Source organism: Salvelinus fontinalis, chromosome 3 (assembly GCF_029448725.1).
Source record: "Salvelinus fontinalis isolate EN_2023a chromosome 3, ASM2944872v1, whole genome shotgun sequence".
In the NCBI taxonomy this organism is placed as follows: domain Eukaryota; kingdom Metazoa; phylum Chordata; class Actinopteri; order Salmoniformes; family Salmonidae; genus Salvelinus; species Salvelinus fontinalis.
The window spans coordinates 22,057,851-22,072,832 of NC_074667.1; the positions used below are offsets into that span (position 1 = coordinate 22,057,851).

At 44.8% G+C, this 14,982-nt stretch overlaps 1 protein-coding gene across 2 annotated transcripts in view; it reads right to left on the reverse strand.

The window, feature by feature from the left end:
* The window catches only part of LOC129841077 (LHFPL tetraspan subfamily member 4 protein-like), a 63,245-nt gene that overhangs the window by 22,177 nt on the left and 26,086 nt on the right, over positions 1-14,982 (reverse strand). For both annotated transcript variants that reach the window (XM_055909187.1, XM_055909185.1), the window contains exon 2: positions 2,088-2,327. In XM_055909187.1, the coding sequence (XP_055765162.1) occupies positions 2,088-2,327 (240 nt within the window). The remainder of the gene's footprint in view (positions 1-2,087; positions 2,328-14,982) is intronic.

A 14,982-nucleotide genomic window follows, 5' to 3' on the forward strand; every position in this document is an offset into this window, starting at 1 on the left:
TATTTTTCTTGTCTATATTGAATACATCATTTAAACATTCACAGTGTAGGTTGGAATGTGAACCACTAGACTAATGACTCCTCCAAAAACTAAATGAAGTCAGGAGTCAGCTAACCTGGAGTCCAATCAATGAGACGAGATTGGAGATGTTGGTTAGAGCTGCCCTGCCCTATAAAAAACACTCACAAAATTTGAGTTTGCCTGATGTGAACCATGCCTCGAACAAAAGATATCCCAGAAGACAAAAAAGATTAAGAATTGTTGACTTGTATAAAGCTGAAAAGGGTTACAAAAGTATCTCTAAAAGCCTTGATGTTCATCAGTCCACGGTAGGACAAGTTGTCTATAAAATGGAGAAAGTTCAGCACTGTTGCTACTCTCCCTAGGAGTGGCCGTCCTGCAAAGATGACTGCAAGAGCACAGCGCAGAATGCTCAGTGAAGTTAAGAAGAATCCTAGTGTCAGCTAAAAACGTACAGAAATCTCTGGAACATGCTAACATCTCTGTTGACGAGTCTACGATACGTAAAACTCTAAACAAGAATGTTGTTCATGGGAGGACACCACGGAAGAAGTCTAAAATATAAAATATATTTTGATTTGTTTAATACTTTTTTGTTACTACATGATTCCATATGTGTTATTTCATAGTTTTGATGACTTCACTATTATTCTACAATGTAGAAAATAGTAAAAATAAAGAAAAACCCTGGAATGAGTAGGTGTGTCCAAACCACCGCTGTCCAAAAAAAACATTGCTGCACATCTGAAGTTTGCGAAAGTGCACCTGGATGTTCCAGGCAAAATATTCTGTGGACGAATAAAACTACAGTTGAGTTGTTTGGAAGGAACACACAAGACAATGTGTGGAAAAAAGGCACAGCACAGCACACCAACATTAAAACCTCATCCCAACTGTAAAGTATGGTGGAGGGAGCATCATGGTTTGGGGCTTCAATGCTGATTTGAATGTCATTGAGAAAACAGAGAAGTGTCGAATATTTTTTTCCCCGCAAACATAGTTTCTGAATTTAAAAGTAATCCTAATATAGGTTTTTCAAAAGTATCTGTAATCTGATTACAATATTTTAGCTGCTAATGTAAAGGATTAAAGTTAGTTTTTTTGTAATTCATTACATGTAATCGATTAGATGTAATCTGTTACTCCCCAACCCTGGCGGTGTTGCATTTGCTTTCCTCATGTTGTTGTGGTAGCTATAGCGGTAGCTAACGGTTTTCATTTTGAAATAGCTATAGCTACACTACATGACCAAAACTATGTGGATACCTGCTCGTCAAACAATCTCATACCAAAATGTGCATTTGGGCAGGTGGTGTTCTCCTTGCATTCGACAAACCCAGATTTGTCCGTCGGACTACCGGATGGTGAAGCATGAATCATCACACCGAGAGCGCTTTTCCACTGCTCCAGAGTCCAACTCCAGCTGACGCCTGGCATTGTGCATGTTGATCTTAGGCCTGTGTGCGACTGCTCGACCATGGAAACCCATTTCATGAAGCTCCAGACAAACAGTTCTTGTGCTGACGTTGCTTCCAGAGGGAGTTTAGAACACGGTGTGAGTGTTGTAAGGCCATTCTACTGCCAATGTTTGTCTATGGAGATTGCATGGCTGTGTGCTCGATTTTATACACCTGTCAGCAACGGGTGTGGCTGAAATAGCCAAATCCACTAATTTGAAGGGGTGTCCAGATGCTTTTGTATATATAGTGTAGTTAGCTGTGAGTTGAGCTAGCTACGTGGAGACTTGTTTGTGCCAAATTTCAAACTCAAAACCATTACATTGACACTTGATACTCACTAAAATAATACAAAAGGACAGCACTGTTTTTTAAATTTCATCACTTTCAAACATAGCATTTTGTAAATCCAGTGTATTGCCTGATATATGACAACAATTAGCATTAGCCACTGGTGTCTCAATAACCTAGCCCATCTGGTAAATGGGCAATGCTTTATTTTACAGTACTGCTGGTAAGATGTGGTAAAAAAAAATAGGACTTTTGGCGCATAATAAAACAAAGATTAGCATTAGCCTAGCAGTCGGCCTAGCGTCATTAGCGTCTCACCTTTTTGTTCTGCTTTAAGCTGCTCCTCCAGCTGGAAGTCGTTCTGCCGGTTGCCCAGCACGAAGGCCAGGAAGGAGAGGATGAGGGCGTCCATGATGCCAACGATAGCCAGCATGTAGGCCCAGCGCACCGAACAGTTCCCCAGCGTGTACTTCCCCGTCTCCTCGCCACACATGTCTCGCACCACTTCCGAGTCCCAGCCATCCGGAAAGATCATACAGCCCAGGATCAAACACACGGCTATGGGAGAGAGAGCAGGGGGGGGGAGAGAGGTGAGCCCTAGCTATAAGAGGTGCCTGTCGACTACCACACAACAGAGTCATCTATAATCAGGTTGAAAGACCACACTTCCACTGTATGGTTTAGCGTATTCGCTTGAGACAGGATGAAGTGTATAGTTTCAGGGGAGAGGGTTAAGGAGATAGTACAAAGTGTACCGTTTGGGGTGGGGTTGTATGGGAAGTGTCATGGGGAGGGCTGAAGAGGTAGATTGGGGGGGTGGTATCGGGGGGGGGGGGGGGTGATAGGGGTGTTGTGTTGGTAGGGGTACTATAGGTAGGATAGGTGAGATTTAGGTAAGGAAAACAAGTTTTTGGAGTAAGGAAAGGGAACAAAAGAGGGAGACATGGAGAGAAAAAAAGGGAAGGAGAAAAAAAAGTATATAATTGCTCAATTTCACACTGCATCGTAAGTCAACCCTCATTGCCATTGGAACTGCTTCGCAAGCATCCCTCTCTGTCCTGCTCTTGCACTCGACCAAGGCTGAGCCAAAGAAAGAGGGAGATGGGGAGCGAGAGAAATAGGGAGAGAGAAAATACTAATAAAGATAGCAGAAAGAGGAACAGAGTGTTATTGTTGCCGACAATCGTATTCATCTTCAGCAAAGGACCAGTGGAGTCAGTGGAGAACACTGACACTGCACTGCAGCTGAGCCCAGTGAAAAGACCCCGGCTAAAGAGGTGCGAGCGTCTGTCGACAACCACACCACACAGTCATCTATAATGAGGTTGAAAGACCACACTGCCATTGCACTGCCACTGTAAGTTCCCCGCTCAAGGCAGGGTCCATTTATATATGGATTCCTGCGGCCAAAGGGAACAACTTGAAGCGTAGATACACTGCTGCACTTGCATTGTTTGTGGAAGGCATCATTCGCACTGTATCAGTGTCTTCTTCCAATGTCGCTCGCCACAAGCGAACTCTGACTAACACTGTACATATTACTTGCAACGATACAAGCGAAGACAGAAGTCGCGTAATATCGTACGCCGCCATATAACATACAACCTGATGTAGTATGTTACATTACTGAAAAAAGGTCAAATAAAATACAATATTCTCTCTGCACTATGTATCGTGATTGCACTAGGAACAGGCCTAAACTATGGCTTATACTTACAGATAAAGATACACACATACATACACATTATCGGCTTTCAGAACCAATATAAAAATAAAAAAAACAAGTGTCTCCAGACTGTAGTGTCGTTCATCTGCAGTATACAACAGGAGGAAAAGGAAAGTAAACGGATCACTTGAACTTTTTTAAGAGGAGCAGGGGGACAGGTTGTTTCCTGTCAGCGGCAAAGACCAATGAGCGCTGATCTACGCTGTGAAGGTAGGACATGCTTTGATCCACCACTGTCACACACACACACACACACACACACACACACACACACACACACACACACACACACACACACACACACACACAGCCGAGGAGATGAAGAAGAAGAAGAAGCTTTATGAATTATTCATCATGAGGAAGGGAGGGGATGGAGGGAGAATGCCGGAGTGAAATAAAGCCTCAAAAGGAGTAAGAGAGAGAGAGAGAGGGAGGATGAAGAAATCGAAGGAAAGGATGAAGACGGTCCGAAAGGAGAAAGACAATGCGTCGAAGAACTGAAAAGAGAGGGGAAATTTGTGAGAAAAATAAGAGGGAAGGAGATTTAGTGTACCTCCATGGTAACACTGTGTCTTATGGGCATATGTCCTCTTTTTCTGGAGCAGGACTTACAACTGTTCATCCATCACATAACAGGGAGGACAGTCCCTCGTCCACCGCTGCGCTCTTGTAGACACGCACACACCACGTGCACACTTACAAATAAACACATGAATCAATCACGTGTGGGGGAAAAAAAACTGTGGTTTTCAGACACAAGTTAATTCACCTGTTTTTCGTGTGTTTTGCTATCAATACTTTTGGGGTTAATAAATCATAATTTTTGTTGGCAATACTAAGAATTTTGTTCTCGAATTCAGAAGTTTTGCTTGATGACCAAAAAAAGACTCGCTCACTACCGGATTGCGAAATATAACACCACTATGACTCTATTAAAGGTATTTGGCGACAATCCTTAACTGAAACATCAACAAAGTGCCTCCCCACAGTTTCAGTAAAAGGCTGACGGATGGGGTTGGAGAAATTCAACCACTCTCAAATCCATAGACTATGCTTTGGATGCAAGGACTGAAAACCCATTAAATCAAAATGAAAGTTTTAACCATGTTTTTAGGCTATACATTGATTGTTTACATTTACTTTGTTTAAAAACATTGGAGTAAAACAAGCTTATACACAGAGCAAAATATAAATGCAACATGCAACAATATCAAAGATTACATACAGTTGAAGCAGGAAGTTTACATACACCTTAGCCAAATACAATTAAACTCAGTTTTTCACAGTTCCTGACACTTCATCAGAGTAAAAATTCCCTGTCTTTGGTCAGTTAGGATCACCACTTTATTTTAAGAATGTGAAATGTCAGAATAATAGTAGATAAATCATTCTATTTCAGCTTTTATTTATTTCATCACATTCCCAGTGGGTCAGACGTTTACATACACTCAATTAGTATTTGGTAGCATTGCCTTTAAATTGTTTAACTTGGGTCAAACGTTTTGGGTATCCTACCACAAGGTTCCCACAATAAGTTGGGTGAATTTTGGCCCATTCCTCCTGACAGAGCTGGTGTAACTGAGTCAGGTTTGTAGGCCTCCTTGCTCGCACACACTTTTTCAGTTCTGCCCACAAATTTGCTATAGGATTGAGGTCAGGGCTTTGTGATGGCCACTCCAGTACCTTGACTTTGTTGTCCTTAAGCCATTTTGCCACAACTTTGGAAGTATGCTTGGGGTCATTGTCCATTTGGAAGACCCATTTGCGACCAAGCTTTAACTTCCTGACTGATGTCTTGAGATGTTGCTTCAATATAACCACATCTTTTTCTTTCCTCATGATGCCATCTATTTTGTGAAGTGCACCGGTCCATCCTGCAGCAAAGCATCCCCACAACATGATGGTGCCACCCCTGTGCTTCACGGTTGGGATGATATTCTTCGGCTTGCAAGCCTCCCCCTTTTTCTTCCAAACATAATGATGGTCATTATGGCCTACAGTTCTATTTTTGTTTCATCAGGCCAGAGGACATTTCTCCAAAAAGTACAATCTTTGTCCCCATGTGCAGTTTTGGAGCAGTGGCTTCTTCCTTGCTGAGCGGCCTTTCAGGCTATGTCGATATAGGACTCGTTTTACTGTGGATATAGATACTTTTGTACCTGCTTCCTCCAGCATCTTCACAAGGTCCCTTGCTGTTGTTCTGGGATTAATTTGCACTTTTCACACCAAAGTACATTCCTCTCTAGGAGACAGAACGCGTCTCCTTCCTGAGCGATATGACGGCTGCGTACTACTGTTTGTACAGATGAACGTGGTACCTTCAGGCATTTGGAAATTGCTCCCAAGGATGAAATAGACTTGTGGAGGTCTACAACTTTTTTTTCTGAGGTCTTGGCTGTTTTCTTTTGATTTTCCCATGATGCCAAGTAAAGAGGCACTGACTTTGAAGGTAGGGCTTGAAATACAGCCACAGGTACACCTCCAATTGACTCAAATTATGTCAATTAGCCTATCAGAAGCTTCTAAAGCCATGACATCATTTTCTGGAATTTTCCAAGCTGTTTAAAGGCACAGTCCACTTAGTGTATGTAAACTTCTAACCCACTGGAATTGTGATACAGTGAATTATAAGTGAAATAATCTGTCTGTAAACAATTGTTGGAAAAATTACTTGTGTCATGCACAAAGTAGATGTCCTAACCGACTTGCCAAAACTATAGTTTGTTAACAAGAAAAGTGTGGAGTGGTTGAATAATTAGTTTTAATGACTCCAACCTAAGTGTATGAAAACTTCTGACTTCAACTGTATAAGGAAATCATTCAACTGAAATAAATGTATTAGGCCCTAATCTATGGATTTCACATGACTGGGAATACAGATATGCATCTGTTGGTCACAGATACCTTAAACTGACAGTTGTGGCTGCTTTGTGTGATGTATTGTTGACTCTACCTTCTTGCCCTTTGTGCTGTGGTCTGTGCCCAATAATGTTAGTACCATGTTTTGTGCTGCTACCATTGTGTTGCTACAATGTTGTTGTCATGTTATGTTGTGATGCTACCATGCTGTGTTGTCATGTGTTGCTGCCTTGCTATATTGTTGTCTTAGGTCTCTCTTTATGTGGTGTTGTGTTGTCTCTCTTGTTGTGATGTGTGTTTTGTCCTATATTTATATTGTTTTTATTTTTATTTTTAATCCCAGGCCCCCGTCCCCGCAGGAGGCCTTTTGCATTTTGGTAGGATGTCATTGTAAATAAGAATTTGTTCTTAACTGACTTTCCTAGTTAAATAAATAAATAAAAAAGGTAGGGGCATGGATCAGAAAACCAGTATCTGCTGTGACCACCATTTGCCTCATGCAGTGCGACACATCTCCTTTGCATAGAGTTGATCAGCTGTTGATTAGGGCTGTGGAATGTTGTTCCACTCCTCTTCAATTGCTGTGCGAAGTTGCTGGATATTGGCGGGAGCTGGAACACGCTGTCGTAAATGTCGGTCCAGAGCATCCCAAACATGCTCTACGGGTGACATGCAGGCCATGGAAGTATGCAGGCCATGGAAGAACATGGACATTTTCAACTTCCAGGAATTGTGTACAGATCCTTGTGACATGAGGTGGTGCATTATCATGCTTAAACACGAGGAGATGGCTGCGGATGAATGGCACGACAATGGGCCTCAGGATCTCATCACGGTATTTCTGTGCATTCGAATTGCAATTGATAAAATTAAATTGTGTTCATTGTCAGTAGCTTATGCTTGCCAATACCATAACCTCACCGCCACCATGGGGCACTCTGTTCACAACGTTGACATTAGCAAACAACTCGCCCCCACACAATGCCACACACGCTGTCTGCCATCTGCCCGGTACAGTTGAAACTGGGATTAATCTGTGAAGAACACACTTCTCCATCGAAGGTGAGCATTTGCCCATTTTAGTCGGTTACGACTGGCGTCAGGTCAAGACCCTAGTAAGGACAGGATGCATGCAACTGAGCTTACCGGAGAAATTCTTCAATTGTGCAAACCCACAGTTTAATCAGCTTTCCGAGTGGCTGATCTCAGACGATCCCACAGGTGAAGAATCCGGATGTGGAGGTCCTGGGGTGGCATGGTTACACGTGGTCCGCGGTACTGCCAATTCTCTAAAATGATGTTGGAGGCAGCTTATGGTAAAGAAATGAACATTCAATTATCTGGCAACAGCGCTGGTAGACATGCCTGCAGTCTGCATGCCAATTGCACACTCCTTCTAAACTTGAAACATCTGTGGTAATGTGTTGTGTGACAAAAGTGCCTATTTTAGAGTGGACATTTATTGTCCACAGCACAAGGTGCACCTATGTAAAGACCATGCTGTTTAATCAGCTTCTTGATATACCACACCTGTCAGGTGGATGGAATATCTTGGAAAAGGAGAAATGCTCACAAACAGGGATGAAAACAGATTTGTGCACAGAATTTGAGAGAAATAAGCTTTTTGTGTGTATGGAGAATTTCGGGGGTACACTACATGGCCAAAAGTATGTGGACACCTGCTCGTCGAACATCTCATTCCAAAATCATGGGCATCAATATGGAGTTGGTCCCCCTTTGCTGCTATAACAGCCTCCACTCTTCTGGGAAAGCTTTCCACTAGAGTTTGGAACATTGCTGTGGGGACTTGCTTCCATTCAGCCACAAGAGCATTAGTGAGGAAAGGGCCTTCCCCAAACTGTTGCCACAAAGTTGGAAGCACAGAATTGTCTACAAATGTCATTGTATGCTGTAGCGTTAAGATTTCCCTTTACTGGAACTAAGGGGCCTAGCCCGAACCATGAAAAATAGCCCCAGACCATTATTCCGCCGCCACCAAACTTTGCAGTTGGCACAATGCATTGGGGCCGGTAGTGTTCTCCTGGCATCCGCAAAACCCAGATTCGTCCGTCGGACTGCCAGATGGTGTAGCGTGATTCATCACTACAGAGAATGCATTTCCACTGCTCCAGAGTCCAATGGCGGTGAGCTTTACACCACTCCAGCCCACACTTGGCATTGTGCATGGTGATCTTAGGCTTGTGTGCGGCTGCTCAGCCATGGAAAGCCATTTCATGAAGCTCCCCACGATCAATTCTTGTGCTGACGTTGCTTCCAGAGGCAGTTTGGAACTCGGTAGTGAGAGTTGCAACCGAGGACAGATGAGAGGACAGATGATTTTTTGCACGCTACAAACTTCAGCACTCGGAGGTCCCGTTCTGTGAGCTTGTGTGGCCTACTACTTCGCGGCTGAGCCGTTGTTGCTCCTAGACTTTTCCTAGTCACTGAGCTCTTCAGTAAAAAATGTAATAGCCGAATCCACTCATTTGAAGGGGTGTCCACATATTTTTGTATAAATAATGTATTTTATTTCAGCTCATGAAATATGGGGATCAACACTTTACATGTTACGTTTATATTGTTGTTCAGTATATTTGGGATTCTGATGGGGTATGACAGTTGAACTAAGCTCATTTATACATTATATTCTTCAAGAATCATTGGGTTCATTTAATTAATTTATAAGTCCAAAAATGTATGTAGCAAATAAGGACTGAAAACCGCAAATTTCACGTAAAACTGCAATTCACATGTGAGGTGAAAATGTTCATCACGTGTAAAAAGGTGACGTTAACATGAACTCTAAATGTAATACATGTGAAAATAGGGTTTCGTGTCAAATGTAAGCTCAACATGTGAAAATGGCTATTTCACATGTGAAACTGCAAATTGGACATGCAACGCACTCGCGCACACACACAAACACACAAACACAATCCTGGCCTTTGAAATCAGTCAACAAAGTCTAATCATTAAACACTCGATATACAGTGCCTTCAGAAAGTTGGATGTGCAGCGTCGCTCCACATCCAACCTGACAGAGCTTGAGAGGATCTGCAGAGAAGAATGGGAGAAGCTCCTCAAATACAGGTGTGCCAAGCTTTTAGTGTCATACCCGAGAAGACATCGCTGCCAAAGGTGCTTCAACAAAGCCCTGTGTAAAGGATCTGAATACTCATGTAAATGTGATATTTCACAAATTTCTAAAAACCTGTTTTTGCTTTGTCATTATGGGGTATTGTGTGTAGATTGATGAGGGGGGAAAACAATTTAATCAATTTTAGAATAAGGCTGTAACGTAACAAAATGTGGAAAAAAGTCAAGGAGTCTGAATACTTTACATTGTACAAAAGCAAACACCTTGCCAATTTTATTGCTGGTCTTATTACAATTTTAATGACTGCACTCGAATTAAAACCATCGTCGGGGAACCATGTAGTGTTGCCATAGTGCACAGCAACAGCGGGTTGGATCCTCACGCACTACCCATCATGCCCTGGGGCGGCACTTTCTCTCTCTCCCTCACTCTCTCTTTCTACCTCCTTCTTTCTCTCTCGCTGCACTAACCACCATGTATTCCACTTTGGCGAGCACAAATAAAAGGGTATTTCAGTGTACTGTAGACTAATAATTGATAACAACCCATTTCCTTGGGATTCAGGGATAACCTTTTCGACGAGCCTGTGCATCGAGATAGGAAGAGCACTATTAACCTTCTATTACTTCATTAGATGACACAGAGAACTGAATGTTGCCAACAACGACCATGAAAAAAAATGTGCACATATTATACAGTAACGACAACATATTCTGTATGTACTATACATACCAGTATGCTCTCAATATATATATGTATATTTATATATATATATATATACATTATCGGTCAAACATTTGGACACACCTACTCATTCAAGGTTTTTTCTTTATTTTTACTATTTTCCACATTGTAGAATAATAGTGAATACATCAGTGAAAATAACACATGGAATCATGTAGTAACCAAAAAAGTGTTAAACAAATATCAAAATATATTTTAGATTCTTCAAATAGCCACCCTTTGCCTTGATGACAGCTTTGCACACTCTTGGCATTCTCTCAACCAGCTTCACCTGGAATGCTTTTCCAACAGTCTTGAAGGAGTTCCCACATATGCTGAGCACTTGTTGGCTGCTTTTCCTTCACTCTGCAGTCCTACTCACCCCAAACCACCTCAACTTGGTTGAGGTAGGGTGATTGTGGAGGCCAGGTCTTCTGATGCAGCACTCCATCACTCTCTTTCTTGGTCAAATATCCCTTACACAGCCTGGAGGTGTATTGGGTCATTGTCCTGTTGAAAAACAAATGATAGTCCCACTAAGCACAAACCAGATGGGATGCCATATCGCTGCAGAATGCTGTGGAAGCCATGCTGGTTAAGTGTGCCTTGAATTGTAAATAAATCCTTGACAGTGTCACCAGCAAAGCACCCCAACACCATCACACCTCCTCCTCCAAGCTTCATGGTGGGAAACACACATGCATAGATAATCTGTTCACCTACTCTGAATGGAGGTTGGAACCAAAAATCTCAAATTTGAATGTTTCAGACCAAAGGATACATTTCCACCGGTCCATTGCTCATGTTTCTTTTCCCAAACAAGTCTCTTCTTATTTTTGGTGTCCTTTAGTAGTTGTTTCTTAGCAGAAATTCGACCATGAAGGCCTGATTTACGCAGTCTCCTCTGAACAGTTGATGTTGAGATGTGTCTGTTACTTGAACTCTGTGAAGCATTTATTTGGGCTGCAATCTGAAATTATCCTCTGCAGCAGAGGTAGGGTCTTCCTTTCCTGTGGCCGAGCTCATGAGAGCCAGTTTCATCATATCGCTTGATGGTTTTTGCGACTGCACTTGAAGAAACTTTCAAAGTTCTTGAAATTTTCCGGATTGACTGACCTTCATGTCTTAAAGTAATGATGGACTGTCATTTCTCTTTGCTTATTTGAGCTGTTCTTGCCATAATATGGACTTGGTATTTTACCAAATAGTGCTATTGTCACGATCGTGTGGAGGATTGACGGACCAAAACGCAGCAGTAGGAAAATAAGCCATATTCCTTTTAATGATGACGAAGGCAAAACGAAACAAAAACACTTATACACTAAACAAAACGATCGTGAAGCTAAGAACGAAGTGCACACACAGGCTACAAACGTATAACATAGACAATTACCCACATCAAATGAAAGCCTATGGCTACCCTAAATATGGCTCCCAATCAGAGACAACAGAAATCAGCTGTCTCTAATTGGGAACCCATTCAGGTAACCATAGACTCTCCTAGACAACTACACCAACATAGACACAGCTAGACACATGCACTCAACACAAACCCATACACTACACCCAACACCCCCTTTATCATATAACCACCCAAAACCTATAAAACACAAACATTCCCCATGTCACACCCTGACCTAACTAAAATAATAAAGAAAAACAAAGAATACTAAGGCCAGGGCGTGACATAACCCCCCCCTTAAGGTGCGAACTCTGGGCGCACCATTACACAGTCTAGGGGAGGGTCTGGGTGGGCTTCCTTTCACGGTGGCGGCTCCGGCACTGGTCGTGGTCCCCACCCCACCACAGTCACTAACCGCCTCCTTAGCTTCCTCCAAATGACCCCCCTCCACATTAACCCCACTGAATTAAGGGGCAGTTCCGGACTAAGGGGCAGTTCCGGACTAAGGGGCAGCTCCGGACTAAGGGGCAGCTCCGGACTAAGGGGCAGTACCAGGGTAAGGGGCAGTACCAGGATAAGGGAGAGCACCAGGATAAGGGAGAGCACCAGGATAAGGGGCAGCACCAGGATAAGGGGCAGCTCCGGACTGAGGAACGGCAGCTCCGGACTGAGGGACTGCAGCTCCGGACTGAGGGACTGCAGCTCCGGACTGAGGGACGGCCCATGGCTGGCTGACAGATCTGGCTGCTCATGACTGGCTGACGGATCTGTCTGCTCATGGCTGGCTGACGGATCTGGCTGCTCATGGCTGGCTGACGGATCTGGCTGCTCATGGCTGGCTGACGGATCTGGCTGCTCATGGCTGGCTGACGGATCTGGCTGCTCATGGCTGGCTGACGGATCTGGCTGCTCATGGCTGGCTGACGGATCTGGCTGCTCATGGCTAGCTGACGGATCTGGCTGCTCATGGCTAGCTGACGGATCTGGCTGCTCATGGCTGGCTGACGGATCTGGCTGCTCATGGCTAGCTGACGGATCTGGCTGCTCATGGCTGGCTGACGGATCTGGCTGCTCATGGCTGGCTGACGGATCTGGCTGCTCATGGCTGGCTGACGGATCTGGCTGCTCATGGCTGGCTGACGGATCTGGCTGCTCATGGCTGGCTGACGGATCTGGCTGCTCATGGCTGGCTGACGGATCTGGCTGCTCATGGCTGGCTGACGGATCTGGCTGCTCATGGCTGGCTGGCGGATCTGGTAGATCCTGTCTGGTTGGCGGCTCTGGCAGATCCTGTCTGGTTGGCGGCTCTGGCAGATCCTGTCTGGTTGGCGGCTCTGGCAGATCCTGTCTGGTTGGCGGCTCTGGCAGATCCTGTCTGACGAATGGCTCTAGCGGCTCCTGACTGACGAACGGCTCTGACGGCTCGGGACAGACGGGCGGCTCTAATGGCTCGGGGCAGACGGATGGCTCAGATGGCGCTGGGTAGACGGATGGCTCAGATGGCGCTGGGTAGACGGATGGCTCAGATGGCGCTGGGTAGACGGATGGCTCAGATGGCGCTTGGCAGACGGGCAGTTCAGGCATCGCTGTGCAGACGACAGACTCTTGCCGGCTGAGGCGCACTGTAGGCCTGGTGCGTGGTGCCGGAACTGGTGGTACCGGACTGGGGACACGCATCTCAAGGCTAGTGCGGGGAGCAGCAACAGGACGCACAGGACTCTGGGGACACACAGGAGGCTTGGTGCGTGGTTTATGCACTGGTGGTAAAGGGCTGGAGACACGCACCATAGGGCTAGTGCGTGGAGGAGGCACTGGTGGTACTGGGTAGGGGCGGGGAGGTGGCGCCGGAAATACCGGACCGTGCATGCGTACTGGCTCCCTTGAGCGCCGAGCCTGCCCAACCTTACCTGGTTGTATGCTCCCCGTCGCCTGACCAGTGCGGGGAGGTGGAAAAACCCGCACCGGGCTATGTAGGCGAACCGGGGACACCATGCGTAAGGCTGGTGTCATGTACGCCGGCCCGAGGAGACGCACTGGTGACCAGATGCGTTGGGCCGGCTTCATGACATACGGCTCAACGCTCAGTCTAGCCCGGCCCATACGAGGAGCTGAAATGTACCGAACCGGGCTATGCACGCATACAGGAGACACCGTGCGCTCTACTGCGTAACACGGTGTCTGCCCGTACTCTCTTTCTCCACGGTAAGTACAGGGAGTAGGCGCAGGTTTCCTACCTAACTTCGCCACACTCCCTTTAAGGCCCCCCCCAAGAAATTTTTGGGTTGTACTCACGGGCTTCCGTGCTCCGTGCTGCCTCCTCATATCGCCTCCTCTCGGCTTTAGCTGCCTCCAGCTCTTCACGAGGAAGGCGATATTCTCCCGGTTGTGCCCACGGCCCCTTACCATCCAGTATCTCCTCCCATGTCCAAGAATCCTGTGTAGGTGGGTCCTGTTGCCGCTTTACATGCCGCTTGGTCCTATATTGGTGGGTAATTCTGTCACGATCGTGTGGAGGATTGACGGACCAAAACGCAGCAGTAGGAAAATAAGCCATATTCCTTTTAATGAATACGAAGGTAAAACGAAACAAAAACACTTACACACTAAACAAAACAAGAACACGATCGTGAAGCTAATAACGAAGTGCACACACAGGCTACAAACGTATAACATAGACAATTACCCACATCAAATGAAAGCCTATGGCTACCCTAAATATGGCTCCCAATCAGAGACAACAGAAATCAGCTGTCTCTAATTGGGAACCCATTCAGGTAACCATAGACTCTCCTAGACAACTACACCAACATAGACACAGCTAGACACATGCACTCAACACAAACCCATACACTACACCCAACACCCCCTTTACCATAAAACCACCCAAAACCTATAAAACACAAACATTCCCCATGTCACACCCTGACCTAACTAAAATAATAAAGAAAAACAAAGAATACTAAGGCCAGGGCGTGACAGCTATCTTCTGTATACCACCCATACCTTGTCACAACACAACTGATTGGCTCAAATGCATTAAGAAGGAATGCAATTCCACATATTAACTTTTAACAAGGCACACCTGTTAATTGAAATGCTTTCCAGGTGAATACCTCATGAAGCTGGTTGAGAGAATGCCAAGATTGTGCAAAGCTGTCATCAAGGCAAAGGGTGGCTACTTTGAAGAATCTCAAATATATGATTCCATATGTGTTATTTCATAGTTTTGATGTCTTCACTATTATTCTACTAAGTAGAAAATAAAAACAATAAAGAAAAACCCTGGAATGAGTAGGTGTGTCCAAACTTTTGACTGGTACTGTGTATACAGTGCATTCGGAAAGTATTTCGACCCCGTTATTCAGCCTTATTCTAAAATGTATTAAATTGTTTTTTCCCTCATCAA